Source organism: Chelonia mydas, chromosome 4 (assembly GCF_015237465.2).
Source record: "Chelonia mydas isolate rCheMyd1 chromosome 4, rCheMyd1.pri.v2, whole genome shotgun sequence".
Classification (NCBI taxonomy): domain Eukaryota; kingdom Metazoa; phylum Chordata; order Testudines; family Cheloniidae; genus Chelonia; species Chelonia mydas.
In genome coordinates this window covers 108,857,856-108,881,027 of record NC_057852.1, presented here as the reverse complement: position 1 = coordinate 108,881,027, position 23,172 = coordinate 108,857,856, and the positions used below count along the sequence as shown (strand labels likewise).

The window sequence follows — 23,172 nt, the reverse complement described above, 5'->3', positions numbered from 1 at the left end:
GGCAAAGACAGAGTCTTTGGAGTCCACCCTGCCCCTCCCTCACACCCGCACTCTTAAAGCAATGGCTCACAATTCCAATACAGTCCTCAATATACCACAGTAAAGATCATATGTGAAGAAACAAAATTGTCTGAAGGCATCCATGTGCGTCCTCCAAACATTTTTCTGATTCATGAAAAATAACATAGATTAGAAAAATATCCATAAAATATAATGGCTTTGGAATGCAAATGTTAAAGAATGCAGGTAATTTTATAAATGATTATAATCTATTCTAAAATGAGTGCAATAAGAATTCCCACATGACCAGAAAATAGTCATAGCACAATAGTTATCTCTAGCGTTGTTGATGAGGAAAGCTGTGTTGTGCTTTAGGCAGAACCTCAGTGATGCTTTAGATTTCCTAAACACGGGATTTTAATTGAAGTTTGCCTTGCCTTGTAATAAGCAACTTTCCCTTTGCAACAGGGATTGTATACCTATAGATGGTGGTGTCACCTCAAGCAGCTGTTACAGAAATAATGCTGTTCAGAAATATATCACCAACACCAAGCAAAAAAGAATAATGGCTCAGAAAGGCAGCACTGGTGACTCTTAATGAGGATAAACACTTAAGCCTATATTTTCTAGTAGCAATTCTGGGTGTTCAAGTTGAGGCATTTTAAAAAAATCTAGTTTTCAGAGAGCAGCTGCTTACTATTTTTGAAAATTTAGGCCTCAACTTAAAATTTCACTAAATAATGTGGAGTCATGAAGCAGTTACCTGAAGTTATTAGACTTTCTGATTAGTTTCAACTAAACATTTAGGAATTGGAACTTTGGGATGGACCATTTTCTTTTTATTTAGAATTTTCATCATCTCCCTCTTTTGTATAAAAACCTCTCCTCAGCCAGTGTGTTTTAAATGAGTTAAAAAGATGTGTCCCTATGTTTTTCTCTCCAACTTTCAGTCACTGGAAGATATAAATCATTTGTGTTGGATAAAGCTTATTCCAAAATGCCCGCGCTGACCAAAATCTAGGGCTTGTGTTAGTTGTCAGACAGACCATAACTAGGTTTCAGCATTGCTATTGCCTTTTCCCATCTATTACTTCAGAAAACCAACTGAATAGGTTGTCTAATCCAATTTCTTTTTAAGTTCCATAAAGTCCCTCATTGTGTATTACTGATGTTCAAAGGAATAACACACACCTTTCACAATTTAAGCAATAACAAAAAAAAAGTTTCCTATTTGGGGAATTCATTGCCATGTGTTCAAAAGAACAAATGTATCTCTTAAAGAGCAGTGAACGTGCTATAGCTAATGGGGTCTGTTGGGTAAGAAAAATTGTAGTCTTCACCGGAAAGGTTACTCACTACACAGGCTTACCAGCAAATATTGTTTGAAACTTATAACTGTCAGATGTTGATATACTGAGAACTGTTAGCTGGAAGATAAAACTGGTGGCTCAGATAATATCTTTATTGGAATGTTTTTATTCAAAAGTACCTGCAAATAGAATGTGTATCCTGGTCTGCAAATTGCTACTCTGTAGCTAAAATATAAAATTAAACTAAAAGCATTTCCCAGTCACTGGTGTTATCTTCTCTTCCTACTGGAGAAAAAATGAGAGCTTGGCTTTATCAGCCTAATTGAAGTCACAACTACATAGCACAGCACATGTTGAAAGTCTTCCTTTTTCTTTTCTTTAATCTTTCTTCCCATAGGTGTGCATCTACAAGCCGGAAGCCAAGTATTTAAGTTTTGATTTGTTCAAGATGCATCCTCTGTTCCTAGATACTTTATTTTTCTTTATGAACAGTTAACGTAGCTTGACAGACAACACAATTAATGACAGATTTCAGAGTAACAGCCGTGTTAGTCTGTATTCGCAAAAAGAAAAGGAGTACTTGTGGCACCTGAGAGACTAACAAATTTATCTGAGCATAAGCTTTCGTGAGCTACAGCTCACTTCATCGGATGCATAAAAGTGGAAAATGCAGTGAGGATATTTTTATACATACAGACCATGAAAAAATGGGTGTTTATCACTTCAAAAGGTTTTCTCCCCCCACCCCACTCTCCTGCTGGTAATAGCTTATCTAAAGTGATCACTCTCCTTACAATGTGTATGATAATCAAGGTGGGCCATTTCCAGCACAAATCCAGGGTTTAACAAGAACGTCTGAGGAATGGGGGGGGGGAGTAGGAAAAAACAAGGGGACACAGGTTACCTTGCATAGTGACTTAGCCACTCCCAGTCTCTATTCAAGCCTAAGTTAATTGTATCCAATTTGCAAATGAATTCCAATTCAGCAGTCTCTCACTGGACTCTGGTTTTGAAGTTTTTCTGTTGTAATATCGCAACTTTCATGTCTGTAATCGCGTGACCATACAGATTGAAGTGTTCTCCGACTGGTTTATGAATGTTATAATTCTTGACATCTGATTTGTGTCCATTTATTCTTTTATGTAGAGACTGTCCAGACTGAAACCAGACTTAAACTGTGATAATGTAGGTTTAGAAAAGTTGTCACGGGTGTTGCCCATACTGGTATTCCAGGAGGTGTGAGACTGGGGGAACTCCACATTTGGGGGAGAAGGAATACACACTGCTCACAGTTTAAGTCTGGTTTCAGTCTGGACAGTCTCTACGTAAAAGAATAAATGGACACAAATCAGATGTCAAGAATTATAACATTCAAAAACCAGTCGGAGAACACTTCAATCTCTCTGGTCACTCGATTTCTGATCTCAAAGTGACTATCCTTCAACAAACAAAATTCGAAAACAGACTCCAACGAGAGACTGCTGAATTGGAATTAATTTGCAAATTGGATACAATTAATTTAGGCTTGAATAGAGACTGGGAATGGTTGAGTCATTATAAAAAGTAACCTATTTCCCCTTGCTTATTCCTTTCCCCCCCACTGTTCCTCAGACGTTCTTGTTAAACCCTGGATTTGTGCTGGAAATGGCCCACCTTGATTATCATACACATTGTAAGGAGAGTGATCACTTTAGATAAGCTATTACCAACAGGAGAGTGGGTTTGTTGGGGGGGGAGGAGAAAACCTGGATTTGTGCTGGAAATGGCCCACCTTGATTATCATACACACTGTAAGGAGAGTGATCACTTTAGGTACGCTATTACCAGCAGGAGAGTAGGGAGGGGGGAGGGAAAACCTTTTGTAGTGATAAACACCCATTTTTTCATGGTTTGTGTATATAAAAACATCTTCTGTATTTTCCACAGTATGCATCCGATGAAGTGAGCTGTAGCTCACGAAAGCTTATGCTCAAATAAATTGGTTAGTCTCTAAGGTGCCACAAGTAACACAATTAATGTATCTAAAACTGCAGGATAATTTCTAATGAGACACTGGGCTTTGGACACGGAACCAATGCGCACAGCAATGGCTAGTTGGTTCAACTAGCAACCTATCTTCATCCCATTTAAAATTGCCATGTGGTCTGGAGGAACAAAGTGGTGGGAATAAAACGAGAATCCCGGGCCTTGCGTTCACCCATTTTGACTTCCCAGTGGTTCTTGTTAGCGGCAGCCCAGCCATGGGGGGGCTTTGCGTGGGCACAGGGGCTCTTGCCCAGATCCTTGCAAGGTTAGGACCTCGGGGAGAGTATCCTACTGCCAGTGATTACGCTTAGGAGCCCAAAGGGGAGCTGCGAGGCTGGCGGGGAGAGGCCTGAGTCGCCCGACTGAGCGAGGTGCCATTAGCTGCCAAGGGCAATCCCCGGTAGCGGGGACAATGATTGCAATGTAACAGTCACAGCTGAGGAAAGGACACGGGCGCCCTATTCCCAGAGCCAGGCCAAGGCTTTGCTGAGCTGGTGGGGACCCTGCCCAGTGCAGACGGGTCAGCCAGGCTGTGGCACGCAGCGATCCCGTCCCCGCCAGCAGAGTGACTGTGGGCGAGCAGCCCAGCCACGCGGCTACAACGGACGGGACCATAGCACAGAACTGGAGGGGGGGAGATTCGTGACGGAACATACCCCGCCCCGCGAATTGCCGAGTCCGCCCACATCCGCGCATGCTCCCCAGCCCCGCCTGCAGTCTCTTCGCAGGAAGTTTGGCCTTTCCGCAACCCGTAGACACCGCGGAGCTTCCTTAGCAACCGGCGGGACGGGAGGTGTCGCTGTGAGCGAGGCGCTGCGGAGCCCCGGCGTCTGGCGGACCTGGTAAGAGTGGCGGCGTGAAGCCGGGAGAGGGCTGGGCTAGGGCGGAGCGCTACTCCGGCGAGCCGGGGGCTTCGTTCGAGAGTTCCTCCGCCGACAGGCTGTAACCGCCAGAGTTACGGACCGAGCCTCGCTCCTCCACTGCCCCGGGGCCCCGCACACGGCCCCATAGACTAGAGCCGCAGCAACACCTCAGAGCCCTGCCGACGCCCCCCGGGGACTCGAATCCCGCCAATACCCCAGAGCCCTGCTGCTGACACCCCCTCGCGGCCTGGAAGCTGCATCCCACCAAGAGCCCTGCAGATGCCGCCATGGACCCACGTCCCGCAGAGCCCCTTAAAAACTCCTGAAGAAGTGAGGTTTTTCCCCACGGAAGCTTATGCTCAAAATATATCTCCTAGTCTTTTTAAGGTGTCGCCGGACTCCTTGTTGTTTTTTTAAAAAACTCTGAGGGACCCGAACCCTGCATCCTCCCCACCCCGAGCCCTGCAAACACCCACCATGGACTTGACCGCACATCTGCTCCAGAGCCCCGCAAACACCTGTCCACATAGACCCACATCTAGGGTGACCATATTTCCCAACGGGAAGGCGGGACGCCTCACGAGGCCCAGCCCAAGTGCCGCCCGTGAGGCTGTCCCAAGCTGTTCGCCTGAGCACCCCCCTCTGCACGAGTCTGGCGTTGCTGCTCGCCCAAGCCCTGACTCCCTCCCTGCGTGGAGCTGGTATCGCAGCTTGTCCCCCAGCACATTCCTCCACATCCCACTTTTTTTGACAAAAAATGGGCATTTGTTTTGTTTGCTCTTGCCAGCTGATCAAGTTGGCAAGAGAAAATTGGACAAATATCCACCTTTGCCAAAAATTCAGAATGGCTGGAACAGGGCTTTAAAAAAGGGACTGTCCCTGCCAAAACAGGACTTTTGGTCACCCTACCCATATCCTACAGAGCCCTGCAAACATCCCCACAGTCCCAAATCCCATATCTCTCCTGAGCCCTACATACATCCCAATTGGTCTGTACCCCGCAGAGCCCTGAAAATGCCCCTTATAGCTCTGTAACCCTGCATACCCCTTTAGAGCCCACACGCAGCCCATGGACCCAAGCCACACATTGTCCCCTGTACCGTGCATACACCCCCAGCTGCCTACATTTCCTATTCAACCCTGTACATAGAGCTGTAATTTCCATAGAACCATGCAAAAATTTCATAGACCTATATGACACATATGCCCCCAAAGCTCTGCTTACATTCCCGTTGATGCCCTTGCTGATTTCCTCATATAACCCTGCATGTACCTCCCATAAATCTATAACACTCAAATATGCTGTATAGAGAGTGCGTACTCATTACATAATCCCCTGTATGTGCACTCCATAGACCTTAACTTCCTCATATGTTCCATATACCAATAGTCCCCCTCTGTGCCTCCAAAGAACTATAATTCTCCACCTGACCTTATAGTTTCACTTCTCTGCATATACTACTCCTAGACAAAAAGCCCCACCTGAAGCATCCCCTTTCCATCTGATGAATCTTCTGTGGCCGATCAGGTGGGAGTCCTGCTTTGTGAACCACAGAAGGTTCTTCAGGTGGAAAAGGGTGGGAAGCAATACTGCTTCCCCCTCTGCCTCCACTTCATTTTCCTGAACTCCTGAAATGTTCCTTAACTTCCCTCACTTCCCAGATTATTAGGTTACTATTTATGAATAGAATGAGGGTGTAGATAGCCCCTATGCTAATGTTCCTCCTTCATATTTCTACAGTGTCCAGAATGTGCCTGAGAGTAGATTCCAACAGTTTTGTGGTAGCTCGCTAGAGCCTCACTACTACAATTCTGCTCAGTACTTCCTTTGGGTGTTTTAAAGAAGCCAGTGTTGCTTGGGCCACTCTGCGCCTTTCTTTCTATAGCCTGGCTAATGGCTTCCAGTCCCCACTCATGCAGGGAGAATTCCTACTTGCCATGGGTAAAGGAGCAAGTTGGTATTTGAAGCCCTGGATATTGTGATTCTACCTTTCCACAAGTCTGTGACTCTAACTCTCTCCTCTTCTGCTTTGAAACCTTTCCTCATACTTGCTTGCTTTATTTCTGTTTAAGGATTTTTAATTTAGGTTTGTTTTCTGCCATTGGGATGCTTTTATTTCTAGGTTCAATCTTGAACATCACTTCTATGCATCTCACTGTACCTCTGATCTCTCCTAAATGTGTGTCATTTATACATTTCTGTTGTGCAATCAACTCCTGGCTGCATGATAACTTCAAATTCAGTGGTAGAAAGACTGAAGTCTTCTTGGGTAAAGTACTCCCCCTCCCCCCTTCTTGTAATTCTAACTCTGTTACTGTCTTCTTTAACTCCTATCTTGATTTGTCCCCAGGTGCTGACATTTTTCAGTTATCCACAGCCACATATTTTATTTTAATTTTTGTTCCTCTTTGCTGGTAAGGTCATTATATCTGGAATATTAGAATTTGTTGTTGCCTACTTTCTTCTCTGCTGAAATCTTTATCATGTGGCTTTATTAATTCTCAGAAGAGAAACTGATTTAGAGTGTCTTACTATGGATGACCATGCTAGTTATTACATTATAATATTTTTCTTCTAAAATGTGCTCTTCCAACAGTCTGTAAGCACATGTTCAAATGTTAAACTAATTAACAATATTAAACTAAATGATCTGTGCACTGTATTAAAACAGATTGCAGATACTATATTTTCACTATGCTTGCTACCTAGTGGAACATAAGAATGGCCATACTGGATCAGACCAAAGGTCCATCAAGCCTAGTATCCTGTCCTCTGACAGTGGCCAATGGCAGGTGCCCCAAAGGGAATGAACAGACAGGTTATCAAGTGATCCATGCCCTGTCACCCAATCCCAGCTTCTGGCAAACTGAGGCTAGGGACACCATTCCTGCCCATCCTGGCTAATAGCTATTTATGGACCTATCTTCCATGAATTTATCTAGTTCCCTTTTGAACCCTGTTATACTATTGGCTTTCACAACACCCTCTGGCAAGGAGTTCCAGAGGTTGACAGTGTGTTGCGTGAAAAAAATACTTTCTTGTTTTAAACCAGCTACCTATTAATTTCATTTGGTGGCCCCTTGTTCTTATATTATGAGGAGTAAATAACACTTCCTTATTTTCTTTCTCTATACCACTCATGATTCTATAGACCTCTATCATATCCCCCCTTAGTTGCCTCTTTTCCAAGCTGAAAAGTCCCAGTCTTATTAATCTCTCCTCATACGGAAACTGCTCTATACCCCTAATCATTTTTGTTTCCCTTTTTTGAACCTTTTCCAATTCCAATATATCTTTTTTTGACATGGGGCGATCACATCTGCACGCAGTATTCAAGGTGTGGGCATATCATGAATTTATACAGAGGCAAGATGATATTTTCTGTCTTATTATCTATCCCTTTCTTGATGACTCCCAACATTCTGTTTGCTTTTTTGACTGCCGCTGCACATTGAGTGGATGATTTCAGAGAACTATCCACAATGACTCCAAGATCTCTTTCTTGAGTGGTAACAGCTAATTTAGATCCCATTATTTTATATGTATAGTTGGGATTATGTTTTCCAATGTGCATTACTTTGCATTTATCAACATTAAATTTCATCTGCCCTTTTGTTGCCCAGTCACCCAGTTTTGAGAGATCCGTTTGTAGCTCTTTGCAGTCTGCCTGGGACTATCTTGAGTAGTTTTGTATCATCTGCAAATTTTGCCACCTCACTGTTTACCCCATTTTCCAGATCGTTTATGAATATGTTAAATAGGACTGGGCCCAGTACAGATCCCTGGGGAACACCACTATTTACCTCTCTCCATTCTGAAAACTGACTATTTATTCCTACCCTATCTTTTAAACAGTTACCAATCCATGCATTAGCAAGTTACAGTAGAATCTCAGAGATACGAACGCCTCTGGAATGGAGGTTGTTCATAACTCTGAAATGTTCGTAACTCTAAACAAAACGTTATGGTTATTCTTTCAAAAGTTTACAACTGAATATTGATTTAATACAGCTTTGGAACTTTACTATGCAGAAAAAAAATGCTGCTTTTAACTGTCATACGTTAAATGAAACAGGCACAGAAACAGTTTCCATACCTTGCCAAAATTTTTTTTAAACTTTCCCTTTATTATTTTAGTAGTTTTACAGTAAGTAAGTTAACACAGTAAGTAAGTAAGCACTGGCCTGCACCCCAAGCCCCCCACACCCAAATTCCTGCTGCTGGTGTGTGGGGGGCCCACTCTACACTACCCCAGCAGCAGCCAGAGCGACTGGCCCAGGGGCTGCTCAGGTGGCTCCCGGGGCTGCTGCAGAAGTCACGGAATCCGTGACTTCTGTGACAAACACGGAGCCTTAGTCATGGAATGCCACAGTTCTGAGGGGGGGAAAAAAGAAAAAACATGGAGGAGAATCCAAGGTGTAAATCAAGAATAGAATTGATTTTGATAAATGTTTTCTCAGTAGACAGTGACTCAATGATTGAGTCATTTAACAGTGTACACTGTGAGCAAGGGAACTTGGACTATCCTAGCAGAACCAACACAATTAATACAAATTAATTTTGAATTAAATAATTGTATAACTCATTCAATCACCTTAAATATTTTTGTAAAAAAAACCCACCATGTATCTCTGAAGAGCTTGTAACTCTGAAAACGTTAATTCTTGTATCTTTCTTTAAGTATGAGGTGATATCTGAGACTGTATATCTTTCCTCAGTAGTAATCTGGGTTCTTCATTAAAGTTTCACACTAAATTTTTGATATGTTACATTACAAATAAAATTTCCCCTGTTAAAAGGATACTAGAGTCATGTTTTCTGCATTATAACTATTTTTTCTAAACTTTGAATATTTTGTTTATTTAATACACTATATGTACATGTTTTCTAATTGTTAGTTTTTAAAGTGTTCTGTATTCAGAAAGTTAAAACATTTGAAATCTTTTTTGAAATCTTCTTTTCATTTTCTGTTCTTTTCCCATTTTGTCTATCTGCTCTTCTTCATTTCTGTCTTTCTCCCTATTTATTGTTCTCTGCTTTTGCTCTATTTCAGAATATTTTTGATCACTCCTTGCACTTAAATTCACTTTTTTCCCCATCTTTCCCATCCCTTCCAATGTTTTTGCTTCCTCTTCTGTTGTATTTGTACCCATCCTCTCTCCTTCCCTCCAGAGAACAGCTTTGTGCTTTAAGTGGGGCACTAGCATCAGAGTGAAACTCACTAAACTCAATTTCACTTTACTGCAGGTGTTGCTCTAGCAGAGTAGTAAAGGACAACAATGCAGGAAACAAAGAGATGTGGAGGCGTGTGTTTGAAAAATGGAGTGATTGGTATTTACCCTGCACTGTTTTGGGTGTTCAGCAATACGTGATTTATATGCATTGGTTCATATTTCCTGCATTCCTTGCACAACCAAGAATGTGAGATTGGGGTACAACAAAAATCAGGATTAAAGTTCTTAATTTGCTGTCAAGTGGGAATGAGAACTCTGTTTTTAGGTTTGTTTGCTTTTTTCATTCTAGGAATTTATGATAAAAGAATGTCATCAGGTTTCCAAATAAAACCAAAGACTGCAATACAGAAAAGCAAGACATCTTCATCTCCTTCATCTAGTTCTCCAGATCTTGCGGTTAAGCCACAACCAAGGCCCAGTGATAAACTTAACCCCAAAACTATTGATCCGGTATGTAGGGATGGTATTTTTCTGTACCAGCATAAATGAGTAGGGCCAAACAGAAAGTGAGAGAGTCACAAAAAATATGGCATTCAATTGGGACAACAGAAATCTTTGAGCACAGAAGAGCTATGGTTTTCTAGGGCTTAGATCTTTTTTTATATTGTCCTGTATTTTCCAGAATGTAAACTTTTTCAAATATAAGTTGCAGGCCCTTCAAATTGCAGAAACAACAGTGGATCCATTTATGATATGAAGGTTACTAGGTCTTGTTCACCCAGCCTGAAAAACTTAAACCAGGGGTTCTTAGACTTTTGTACTGGTGACCCCTTTCACACAGCAAGCCTCTGAGTGTGACCCCCCCCCTTATACATTAAAAACACTTTTTAATATATTTAACACCATTATAAATGCTAGAGGCAAAACAGGGTTTGGAGTGGAGGCTGACAGCTTGCAACCCCCCATGTAATAACCTCGTGACCCCCTGAAGGGTCCCGGCCCCCAGTTTGAGAACCCCTGACTTAAACAATTGCACCAAGATATGTTAGAAATTCCACTATTTTTTTTACTGGGGTATTGATTTTGAACATCACTACCAACATTGATTACTAGTTTGGTGCTGACCTACTGGAAATATTTATCAAATGTGTTTGTCAAAACTTGCTGGACATAATTGTCAAATTTTGACACTGCATTCTTTTCAGTTAATGTTCCTGAAGAAAGAGGTTGCCAATTCTGAACATACAAATAGTTGAAGTAATTGAATTTTAATACAGCTAAATATAAATGTGTACATCTAGACACAAAGAGCGTTGGCCATATTTTCAGGATAGGGGACTCTATCCTGGGAATCAGTGACTCCAAGAAAGATTTGGGGGTTGTGGTGGATAATCAACTGAACATGAGCTCCCAGAGCCGTGGCCAAAGGTCTCATGCAATCCTTGGATGTATACAAATAGGAATCTCAATTAGGAGTAGAGAGGTTATTTTGGCTCTGTTAGGCACTGATGTGGCCACTACAGGAATACTTTGTCCATTATTCACTAAGAAGGTTGATTAAATTGGAGAGGGTGCAGGAAGAGCCATAAGAATGATTAAAGGCTTAGAAAACATGTTTTACCCTGATAGACTAAAGGAGCTCAATCTGTTCAGCTTAACCAAGAGAAGGTTAAGAGGTGACTTGATCACAGTCTATAAGTACCTACATGGGGAACAAATATTTAATAATGGGTTCTTCAGTCTAGCAGAGAAAGGTATAACACAGTTCAATAGCGAGAAGTTGAAGCTAGACAAATACAGACTGGAAATAAGTGGACATTAATAATTAGATTAGTTAACCATTGAACAATTTGCCAAGATTCATGTTGAATTCTCCATCACTGCACATTTTAAAATCAAGATTGGATTTTTTTCTAAAAGAGATGCTCTGGGAATTACTTTGGGGAAGTTCTATTTTTCTTGAAGTTAGATTAGAGATTACTTTTTTGTTTTAAAGCAAAAAAAATGTAGTGCCAATATACTTAAGATTCTTGTCTTCACTGAACTGTCAGCATTAGACTGACTATAAGTGGATAAGAAACTATGATTTTTTTCTGTTAAAACCTTCAGCCCTGACTGTTCTGAGGTAGCATGAGCTAGAAAGAGTGGGCAAAGCTATTATGAGTATCCGCATCATTTTCAAGACTTTCTTCTTCCTTACTTGAGAATTGCTGTAGAAAGCACTTCATTCCCTAAAATATGTTTTCTATGCTTGGAGACACTTCATCTGATTTGTGAGTTTAGATTCTTAACTTTTGTTGTTAATCATTCAGTCTCCAAGGTCTGCAAGACCTAATGCCTGAGGTAAACAGTATCTAATTCCTTATCCTTTTCACAAGGGTATTTGACAGCAATCTCTCCATTTCTAGGATTGGTTTTTCTATATAGAAATACTTCAGTTTTCTCCTATTTTTTTTCCTTTTAAAAAATAAATACACACACACACAGGCAAAGGGCTAAAGGGTTTTCAATACAAGGTAGTTGTCACTCCTTTTAAGAGGAGATGGGTCTAGCCTCCTCTGACTGATCAGCTGCCGCGCAGCTGAGACAGAGATCAGGTGATAGCTGGAAGATCATCTAGTACTCATAAAAGTTGCTGGTGACAGTTGTCAGGAGCAGGAGTCCCTGGCAAGAGAACCCAGTTCATGTGAAATCCCCAGGTAATAGTCCTGTAGAGTGTAATCCTGCAAGGAGCAACGTCTGAATGAGATGGGAGCAGAGAAGCTTGCTGTGACTTGGTCATGGCGTGGTTAGACCCCTGCAGAAGTCTCTGGGTTAGTGGAGAGGGAAGCATTCAACATACTGAACTTATGTTGTTTTGAAGAAATAAAGCCAAAACCCTGAGGAAAAAGGGATTGAAATCTTGTGGCTGGAGACTGTTCTGTGATGCATGGGCTGAGGAGTTAGCTTACCAGTTTACAGTAGGTAACATCATAGGCTGAATGGAAAGCCAGTGAGAGACTGCAAGCGTAATGCTTATGAAAGGTGCCATCTTGTCAGTACTAAAAATTGAAAGCTTCAGTCCACAAGGAACAGTTTTATTAAAACAATCTCTTTTTGTGGAAAAAATATCGTGGTTTCATCAATTCACTGTTATCCAAGCCAACATACAGTGAAATTACACATACAATTATGTTAAAATTTAGTTAACATTGCAAAATCAAGCACTCGAGGTAGAAAATGGGAGACTGCAACCTTAATCAGACTCCTAATGTGTGTGCTTTATGATGCAATCTTTAATTACATGATTGCATACTATTTTTTTTCCCACAAGACTACTGGTTCATTCAGTGCACAGAATGAACAGTGTCATTGAGTGAGCAGGTATTTGATATTACTTTTTAGTCTTGTTGTTAAACATGTGACGCTAAACTTTCTCTATTCCTCACTATTCAAAACCCTGCTCTGAAGTAAAAATTACTAACTTTCTCAGAGACTTTTCTCTGGTTCTCATCACTAAAGTATCTGAGAGATTCACAAACAGTAATCTATTTTCACAACACCCGGTGAGATGGTATTATCCTCATTTTGCAGGTGGTGAATTAACCCCCAAATTTCACCCTACTTAAAAACTACTTGCTTACAAAATCAGACATAAAATAAAAAAGTGTGACACCACATTATTACTGAAAAATTGCTTACTTTCTCATTTTTACCATATAATTATAAAATAAATCAATTGGAATGCAAGTATTGTACTTACATTTTGGTGTATAGTATATAGAGCAATATAAACAAGTCATTGTCTGTATGAAATTTTGGTTTGTGCTGACTTTGCTAGTGCTTTTTATGTAGCCTGTTGTAAAACCAGGCAAATATCTAGATGAGTTGATGTACCCCCTGGAAGACCTCTGAGTACCCCCAGGGGTTCATGCACTCCTGGTCGAGAACTACTGCTCTATATGATCAAAACACAGCCCCCATTAACTTTAGTTCCAGCCGTGAGTGTATAGAATCCAGGGTCTCAGGTTGTGCACACATAATCAGTGAACACACTGTCAGTGAACATCTAGGAAAAGTTTTGGCTTAAGCGATTGGTTAGCATCATCATATAGGAACTCTCAGGAATAGGCAGGGGTAGAATCCAGTTCTCCAATGTAGCATTCAACTGCCTTAACCGTGAGACAATCTTTTATCTTCTTCTAATCTTCTGTATCCTTCACTACATTTCTGAAAAAAATTAGGCAGGGATCCTACCTCCAGCCTCCTTCATTGCATAACACTGCTTCATCTCCACTAAAGGTCCGTCATGTGTACTGAATGAGGCAGGGGTCATGTGGGGAAAAATTGTATCACAGCACATATGCACAAGGTGGCCAGATTACGGTTGCACAGCAACCCCTCCTCAATTGCTCCAAGTTTTCTTGCCCAGCCAGTCCCAGTCTCCTCCCTGGCTCCTCATCAAGTTCGTCTTCCCACCCCCACTGGCTCCCAGTCTCCTTGTCCCAATATCCTCCTTCTCTTCTCCTCCCCGCCCAGTCCAACTCATATCTCCTCTTCAGTCAAGTCAGGCTTTGTGATGTCTGTGTGCCATCTGGGGGAGCCTGGAGAGCCCAGGAGCCATGCTCCCTCCCCACTTATGTGAAGAGACCCCTCTATCCCCATGGGGCCATCGTTGACTTTAGTGGGACTACTTGCACGAGAAAGTAGAAAAATGGGATGGGAAATGAAAAGTTCATTAAGGATGAGCATATTTACTTATTTTTCTTAACAAAACAGTAGTAACATACTGCTGTGAGGTTACTTTATTATTTAATTAAATGTTAGAATTCTTTTTCCATCCAGTCTCTGCAGTATCTTTACAGTTGTTTTTTGATCACAAGATTGTTTGTCACATTTCTCTCTAAACTGCAATACTGAAGTACATTTATAATGGTTATAACTGAAATATTATGATAGTGAGTAAATAATGCGTTTCACTTTTTTGTCCACCCAGTTTGGGGATCATTCAAAAGCTCCTGCATTTTCTGCCATTTACTCTAAAGGTGGTATACCTTGCAGGTAATGAATTTTTGAAAACAATTTAACTGAATCTATTCAGACAGTAGTCTTAAGTGCAGTTAAATAGATCAAGACTCATTTCTTTATTACTGTTTGTGTAGGATGAAAACTATACACTAATTTGTATGTTCTCTGGCTATTTGATTTTACTGATCTCTGAAGGTGCCTCTGATATTTAATTCTTCTCAAAAGGAAGCAAAAACAACAAGGAGTCCGGTGGCACTTTAAAGACTAGCAGATTTATTTGGGCATAAGCTTTCGTGGGTAAAAAACCCACTTCTGCATCTGACGAATTTGTTCCGATGGAGTTGGGGTGTACTTCACTGGTGAAATTTTTGGCATTTTGCAATCTTGTGGTTTGCGACCCAATCAGCTGAACAGAGATTGGCTGCGGGTTCACAATCTGCATTTGCAGAGAAGTCCATCCTTTTAGAGTTCTCGTCCTTAGGATTGGACTTAAGTCTGCCCAGCCGGGCTCTGTTGTTCACCGCAGTTACAGCCAGGGAATTTGGGGCCAGATGGGAGAAAAAGCCCTTAGCTCCCTGCAGTGGGAAAAAGTGTTTCTCCAAGCGCTTTGTGGTAAGTGGTATTGAAGCTGATATGCTCCAAAGAACCTTTGCAGGCTCTAGGAGTGCATCATTAATAGGGAGGGCCACTCTCCCAGGGGCAGATGGCTGCAGGATATCCAACAACTTATGGGTATTTTAGGAACTCTGCCTGAATGCCCAGGGAAGCCACCACATGCTGCAAAAGGTCCTGGTATGTCTTTAAGTCTAAAGGCATTGAAGGAGAGGAAGAGCCAGGCACTGCCAAATCGTCCAGGGACAAAGAAGAGGAGCCAAGGCCAGATCTTCCCCCGTGTGGACCCAGATGGGATGATTCCAGAGGCTCCCTGGGAAAGGGGAAGGCTCTCACTGGTGCCTGAATCTGTGGTGGATTGGCAGTTCCCGCCACCATCCTGCCCGGCGTTCTCGCCTTAGAATGAGATGAGGAGTGCGACTCTCGCGACTGAGGAGCATCCCACGGATTCCATGGAGGCCACTGGGCATAAGGATAAGGCATTGGTGGCCAACTGGTGCAGGGCCAACCTTGAGACAAGTGCCTATCCTGGTACTCATGGTGCTCCATGAACAGCCCCCCGTGAGCCAGGCAATGGAGAGCGGGAGAAAAAAGATCCCGACCTTGATGCTGAGGAGTCTCAGGTTTCTGGGGATAAAGGTGGAACAAGCCCTGAGGGGGTGAGAACCAGTCCAACTCATCCATTGCCCAAAACAAGGGAGAGACTGGTGCCGACAGTGGGAACAATACCACAGGCACTGAGTTTGCCTCTGTTGTGCCCACTGCCAGGAGCAATGTTGAACCTGAAGTCAGCGTTGGTACTGAAGTAGCTGATGGTCCTGAAGTGGAAGGTGGTGAAACCACCATGGTAAAATGGGTGGCACAGGATGCACTGATGCCGAGGAGGTCCCTTGCTCTGAGCTCAGCACCGACTCCACTTCCACTGACTGTGGAAGGGAAACATTGAGGTGTGGTGCCAACACAAAGGTTAGAATCATAGAATATCAGGGTTGGAAGGGACCTCAGGATGTCATCTAGTCCAACCCCCTGCTCAAAGCAGGAACAATCCCCAACTAAATCATCCCAGCCAGGGCTTTGTCAAGCCTGACCTTAAAAATATCTAAGGAAGGAGATTCCACCACCTCCCTAGGTAACACATTCCAGTATTTCACCACCCTCCTAGTGAAAAAGTTTTTCCTAATATCCAACCTAAACCTCCCCCACTGCAACTTGAGACCATTATTCCTTGTTCTGTCATCTGCTACCATTGAGAACAGTCTAGATCCATCCTCTTTGGATCCCCCTTTCAGGTAGTTGAAAGCAGCTGTCAAATCCCCCCTCATTCTTCTCTTCCGCAGACTAAACAATCCCAGTTCCCTCAGCCTCTCCTCATAAGTCATGTGTTCCAGTCCGCTAATCATTTTTGTTGCCCTCCGCTGGACTCTCTCCAATTTTTCCACATCCTTCTTGTAGTGGGGGTCCCAAAACTAGACACAGTACTCCAGATGAGGCCTCACCAATGTCGAATAGAGGGGAACGATCACGTCCCTCGATCTGCTTGCAGTGCCCCTATGTATACATCCCAAAATGCCATTGGCCTTCTTGGCAACAAGGGCACACTGTTGACTCATATCCAGCTTCTTGTCCACTGTAACCCCTAGATCCTTTTCTGCAGAACTGCTGCCGAGCCATTCGGTCCCTAGTCTGTAGCGGTGCATTGGATTCTTCCGTCCTAAGTGCCGGACTCTGCACTTGTCCTTGTTGAACCTCATCAGATTTCTTTTGGCCCAATCCTCTAATTTGTCTAGGTCTATCCCTACCCTCCAGTGTATCTACCTCTCCTCCCAGTTTAGTGTCATCTGAAAACTTGCTGAGGGTGCAATCCACATCATCCTCCAGATCATTAATGAAGATATTGAACAAAACCGGCCCGAGGACCGACCCTTGGGGCACTCCACTTGATACCGGCTGCCAACTAGACATGGAGCCATTGATCACTACCCGTTGAGTCCGACAATCTAGCCAACTTTCTATCCACCTTATAGTCCATTCATCCAGCCCATTCTTCTTCAACTTGCTGGCAAGAATACTGTGGGAGACTGTGTCAAAAGCTTTGCTAAAGTCAAGGAACAACACGTCCACCACTTTCCCTTCATCCACAGAGCCAGTTATCTCGTCATAGAAGGCAATTAGATTAGTTAGGCATGACGTTCCCTTGGTGAATCCATGCTGACTGTTCCTGATCACTTTCGTCTCCTCTAAGTGCTTCAGAATTGATTCCTTGAGGACCTGCTCCATGATTTTTTCAGGGACTGAGGTGAGGCTGACTGGCCTGTAGTTCCCAGGATCATTCTCCATCCCTTTTTTAAAGATGGGCACTACATTAGCCTTTTTCCAGTCGTCCGGGACTTCCCCGGATCGCCATGAGTTTTCAAAGATCATGGCCAATGGCTCGGCAATGACATCCGCCAACTCCTTTAGCACTCTCGGATGCAGCGCATCCGGCCCCATGGAGTTGTGCTCATCCAGCTTTTCTAATAGTTCCGAACCACTTCTTTCTCCACAGAGGGCTGGTCACCTCCTCCCCATGCTGTGCTGCCCAGTGCAGTAGTCTGGGAGCTGATCTTGTTCGTGAAGACAGAGGCAAAAAAAGCATTGAGTACTTTAGCTTTTTCCATATCCTCTGTCACTAGGTTGCCTCCCTCATTCAGTAAGGGGCCCACACTTTCCTTGACTTTTTTCTTGTTGCTAACATACCTGAAGAAACCCTTCTTGTTACTCTTAACATCTCTTGCTAGCTGCAACTCCAGGTGTGATTTGGCCTTCCTGATTTCACTCCTGCATGCCCGAGCAATATTTTTATACTCCTCCCTGGTCATTTGTCCAGTCTTCCGCTTCTTGTAAGCTTCTTTTTTGTGTTTAAGATCAGCAAGGATTTCACTGTTAAGCCAAGCTGGTCGCCTGCCATATTTACTTTTCTTTCTACACATCGGGATGGTTTGTCTCTGTAACCTCAATAAGGATTCTTTAAAATACAGCCAACTCTCCTGGACTCCTTTCCCCCTCATGTTATTCTCCCAGGTTCACAAGATTCAGCATTCTGCCCAGCCAACGGGGCTATAAATGATGTAGCCCTGGTAAAGTCTTGGACCAAGGGAGAGGTCGGGAAGGAAAGGCAGAGGTGGTCCTTTGCTGCCTGATATGCTGTCAGTGTGGAAACAGTCCGTGCTGGCATTGTCCTCATTGGTGCCGGACTCAACAGATACGCTGGGGCCAGAACTGGTGTTGACAGTACAGCGTCTCTAACCTTCCTGTTCAGTCCCAGGAAGTGGTTAGAGGCACCTGTGCCATCCTGCATGCCAGTGCATGCTCTTTCTGGAGGAAGCAGAAGAATCTCCACGAAACTCTTGTGTGATCTTTTCCTCTGTGCACTCAATGGGGAATGGCTCCTCCATCTTTTTAGAGAGGCCCTGACTCCAGAGCACAAAACGACAGCACTATGAGAATCTAAGGATGACCTCTGATCCAGCATGGGCCTCAGTGCTGGAACAGGCCACATGGCCTGTTCGAGCAGATGTTGCTTTGGGAAAAGGTCTCTAGCCACCTGAGTCCGTTTTGTGAATGATTTACAAATTGAACACCACTCCTTGACATGGGCGTCGTCCAAACACAGCAAGCACTGGGTGTGGGGATCATTCTTGGGGAGGCCATCACAAGGAAAATAATTAGCTAAATTAACTAACATTAAATTTAACTAAGGTTACTAACTAACTATATACAACTAGAAAAAAGTCACAGAGAGAGAGATTGTGAGGCTAAGAACCACACAGAGCTCCAACTCTGGCCACGGAAGTAACAAGGAACTGAGGAGGGTCAAGGTGGTGCTGTCTCATATAGCCAGAGGAGGGGCTTTGAGCTAGAGGCGTGAACGCCGCCTTCTGCTGGTATTGCTAGGCAAAATTCTGCAGCTCTGGTGTCCTGAGTGCATGCACATCTAAGTGGAATACATGATTGCATCTACTTAAAGAAGAACCAATTAGATCTAGCATAAATACAGATAGACTTAGTTTAAAAAAAAAAAGTTTGATCTTGTAAATATCCATGTAAACAGAAAACTTTTGTTTTTGATAAATATCAGTACATTAAGTATCAGAGGGGTAGCCATGTTAGATTAGTCTGAATCTACAAAAACTATGAGGAGTCCAGTGGCACCTTAAAGACTAACAGATTTATTTTGGCATAAGCTTTCATGGGTAAAACTCCCCCACTTCTTCAGATTCATGGAGTGAAAATTACAGATACAGGCATAAATATACTGGCACATGAAGAGTCGGGTACCTCCACTTGTAAGGTAACTCCCTTCTCTTCATGTGCCAGTATATTTATGCCTGTTTCTGTAATTTTCACTCCATGCATCTGAAGAAGTGGGGTTTTTTATCCATGAAAGCTTATGCCCAAATAAATCTGTTAGTCTTTAAGGTGCCACCAGACTCCTCGTTGTTTTTATCAGTACATTAAGTTTGCAGGAAAAACAGTTGGTGTTGATATATATATATATATATATATATGGGAAATACAATGTAATAATTATTATTTACAGCTATTTTATTTTTAGCCTCTATTTACAGGTTGTTGAAGAATTTAGATGTTGCCTTTTTCAGGAGTTGTAATGTTGTGTCAAAACGCTATAGCGTTCTGCCCAAATAGGGCTGTGCATTTCACTGGGAAGGCAGTGCATATTAGATGGGTATATATACCTTTATAGTGATTTTTTCAAAACATTTGTGGATCTTTTGGTATGACTAGCATGTTAAAGAAATTTACTGTTATATGCTGTTTGTTTCTCTGTACCATTTACTAACTTGTGTTCTGCATGATAGGTTGGTTCATGGCTCAGTAAAACACAAATTACAGTGGGAATGTCTTCCTGAAACTCTTCCATTTGATCCTCTTCTTATTACTTTAGCTGAGGTAAACTTGCTTTTCTTGAATAATTATAGAATAATACAAAGCTTTTTTGCCATGCAAAGGTCAAAAAATGAAATTGGCATGCATTATTCAAATAGGTGGGTAATTGAATGTTGATAACTACAACAACTAAAACAGTTGTTTACTTATTACTTCATATGTCAAGTGCCGACTCACGCCGATATCTAGAAACTGTCATGATTGGTGGTTTTCTGGAGACCCAAATTCAAATCTTACACAGATTACAAGAATAAATAATATTAAGAGGTTGAGCATTTAGAGGCAAATCCAGTTCCCAGTGTCCAGACCAGCTGGATAGTGGGAACCTTCACGGGAAGAAAGATGGGGAGGAACAGAGGACCTGCATAGAAGCAGATACTTTGTAGTCTTCCAAACACCTCCAAGGAACTTGAACACTTATTTTACCCCTCTTAGTTTTATTCCCAACTGTTATACCTCATCTTTACCTCAGCGTGGAATCCAAAAAGTTACATTCCGTAGAGGTTGTAGCTAGTGGATCTTTCTGGATTACTGGATGAGCTGCGTCTGGTGGACACTCACTGGTCTCCTTTATCTGGATCCAATCATTGGATCCCAGGTGCTCGTAGGCAGGCTGAGACTGGAGAGAGTCTGGGTGTTGTCTTTAGGCTTCTATGCGCACTCTACGGTCCTTTTGCCTAGGCCCTGAATCTAGTGCCAGCTCTTCCAAGCCTCCCCCATAGCTCTTGCATGTTCCTAGAGTTGTACTGAAGTTGTGGATCCATTGGATTACTGTTCCCCTCTTCAGCAAATAGAGGACAGTGAAAGCAAGGGGCACACAAACTTTGCAACAGAATTGCTAAATCAGTTGTACTTTATTCACAAACAAAGCACATGAGAGATACCTCTATAGAAAATAACAAAAACTTTTATGCAAAACTCTCCTTCCAGTGCCCCCACCACTCCAGGAGTCCTTTGGTCAGTCCTTTCAGGGTCCCATTGTTGTCTTCTCCTCCTCCCTCCTTCCCCGCCCCCCAACAAAAGTCAGCGAGAGCCTTCCCATTATAAGGTTGCAGTCCCCCCTTTCAAGTGACTTTCCTCAGTGGCTTTGAGTTCCTCATCAGGTGATCTGATGGTTGGTTACAGACTCACCTAGGAGAACTAGTTTCACTGGGTAGCAGCTAGCTTATTGTCTTAGGATGTTTCCATTTGAATGGGAAACCATCCAGATTAATGACTGTTGATTTCTGTGCTTTATTTGCCCTTTACTAACACTTCTGGAATCCCCACTCCGAGATGGAGTTTTGATATAGCTATGTACGGACATACACTAATCCATCACACCTTCCCCAGCGAAGGCCTAAGGGATATGTTTTAATGGCATCAGCAGAAGCCTTTCTCTCTATCCTTGGGCTTTGGATCATCTTGTCCTTCTCTTCATCTTCCTCCCAGCTCTCTTCTTTTGCATACTCTCTGCTACACTAACTAGGAAAGGCAGAGGGGAAGGAAGATGAAGCACCTAATGGCTGCTGATTAGCAATTGCAACCAAAAATGCTAGTGGCTAGAGGGAAAACTTCAAGTAAAACCACCTTCCCAATCCAATATGAAAGGAGAAGTGAAGCAGAACAGCTGTTCATTCTTTCTTCCTTTCTACCCTTTGCAAACATCACATGAATAGGATTCAGTCAGAGGGTAAATCAGGAACAGAAAGGACTGTTACAGTACAGCGTTTTTCTTGCCTATAGAGGGCTGTAGCTTTCCTTCCCATCAATCTAAGAACAAAAAATAAGCATGTTAGCTAAATGTTTCTGTGGAAAAGAACAGTAGTTAATAATAGTGGTGTTCAGTTGTCATTATGTTTCAGAGGCAACTTCCCCTTGAATCCATTTGTCTTTGTTTTATCTGTATACAAACTCGGGAAGATGGGGATTTACCAGTTCTTATTTGGAAGATTTTCTTCACAATTATAAGGGCTAGAAATCTTAAATTGTGTACAGTCTTATTCTATCGTGGGAGTTAAATTAATACATAAACTCCCAGCATATAGCCACATCTGGCCTATTTTGAGTATGATTTAGAGATTAGAGTCTGTATTTTATGCATTGTACATCAAATGATGACAATGCTGTTCTGTAATCCGTTTAAACTCTCCTTTTGACCTTATATAGGCCCAGTAAATACTTGTCCTAATAATGGTTTCTAAAGAACTGGAAAATTTCAGTATAGCTCTTTATGGAGGTTGTGATAATGTGCTCTATTTGAATAGTTTTGTGTCTTAATATTATTTTAAATTGTTCTTGGAGACATTTCTCCCAGGGAATGAGAACTCTGTGATGGATTTCCAGCAATATTTTAAGAGAATTAATATTTTGAAAGCGAGTAAGCTTTTAATAAACCCACAGAGATATTGTAAAATGTCATTGTTAAAAGATAGTACATCCCTAGTGTGAAACAGACTTTCAACTGAGGGGTAATGTTCAGCCAAAACAGTTATTTTTCAGTTATCTTATTACAATTAGTCACTGTCAGTTTCTGTAGATACCTTTAGCGGCAATATATTTGTTTTTGAGCCCTCAAAGATCTCAAATTGGAGCGAATTACAGCTCCCAAGAAGCTAATCTAACCAAGTTACATTCCACAGTGATAAACATAGTATAAACAAAGATAATATTTGAAGATGGTCAATCAGTTTGAGCAGTTGAACATTTTTTAAAAATAATCTTCCTCTGTAATTTGGGTTATGGGAGAGAGTAATGGAAAGTTGCTGAACAAACAAGAACCAAAAAGATTTGTGGATTTTGCTGTTCATAATAATACTTTATTTTATTGGGGAGTGACCACTATAATTAAAGTTGCATAGGGATTTCAATTCAAATCCTGTTTTCAGTCCCTTTACAACCTTTCAGCACTTTCATTCTTAAGGCCTGAAATATTTCAGACTAGGGCTCTGTCCAGTGGTAAATTTTTTAAAATACTGAGCAAAAACATCCTGAAATTTCAGATGTTTACATCTGAAACCATGAAATTGACTATTTAAAAAATCCTATGACAGTGAAATTGAGCAAAATGGACCGTGAATTTGGTAGAACCCTAGGAGTGGTGGGTGAAATTCTGTGGCCTGTGTTGTGCAGGAGGTCAGACTAGATGATCATAATGGTCCCTTCTGTCCTAAATATCTATGAATATAGCATTGTGGTGTGAAGAGGAAGGCCTTTGGCATATTCGCCAAAATAGCTCATCCAGAGCTGAATTT

General features: G+C 42.2%; 1 protein-coding gene across 4 annotated transcripts in view; it reads left to right on the top strand.

Moving 5' to 3' along the window:
- Positions 1 to 3,522: 3,522 nt before the first annotated feature.
- The window catches only part of PACRGL (parkin coregulated like), a 37,562-nt gene continuing 17,912 nt past the window's right edge, over positions 3,523 to 23,172 (top strand). For 2 of the 4 annotated variants that reach the window (XR_006290171.1, XM_043544588.1), the window contains exons 1-4: positions 3,790 to 4,177; positions 9,723 to 9,883; positions 14,349 to 14,413; positions 19,852 to 19,942. Coding sequence is in view for 2 of the 4 variants with exons in the window: in XM_043544588.1 (XP_043400523.1) it covers positions 9,740 to 9,883; positions 14,349 to 14,413; positions 19,852 to 19,942 (300 nt within the window). In the remaining 2 variants the exon portion in view is untranslated. Of the gene's footprint in view, positions 4,178 to 9,722; positions 9,884 to 14,348; positions 14,414 to 19,851; positions 19,943 to 23,172 lie in introns of all 4 variants that reach the window. The other 2 variants (XM_037897997.2, XR_006290170.1) reach the window with 2 other exon arrangements.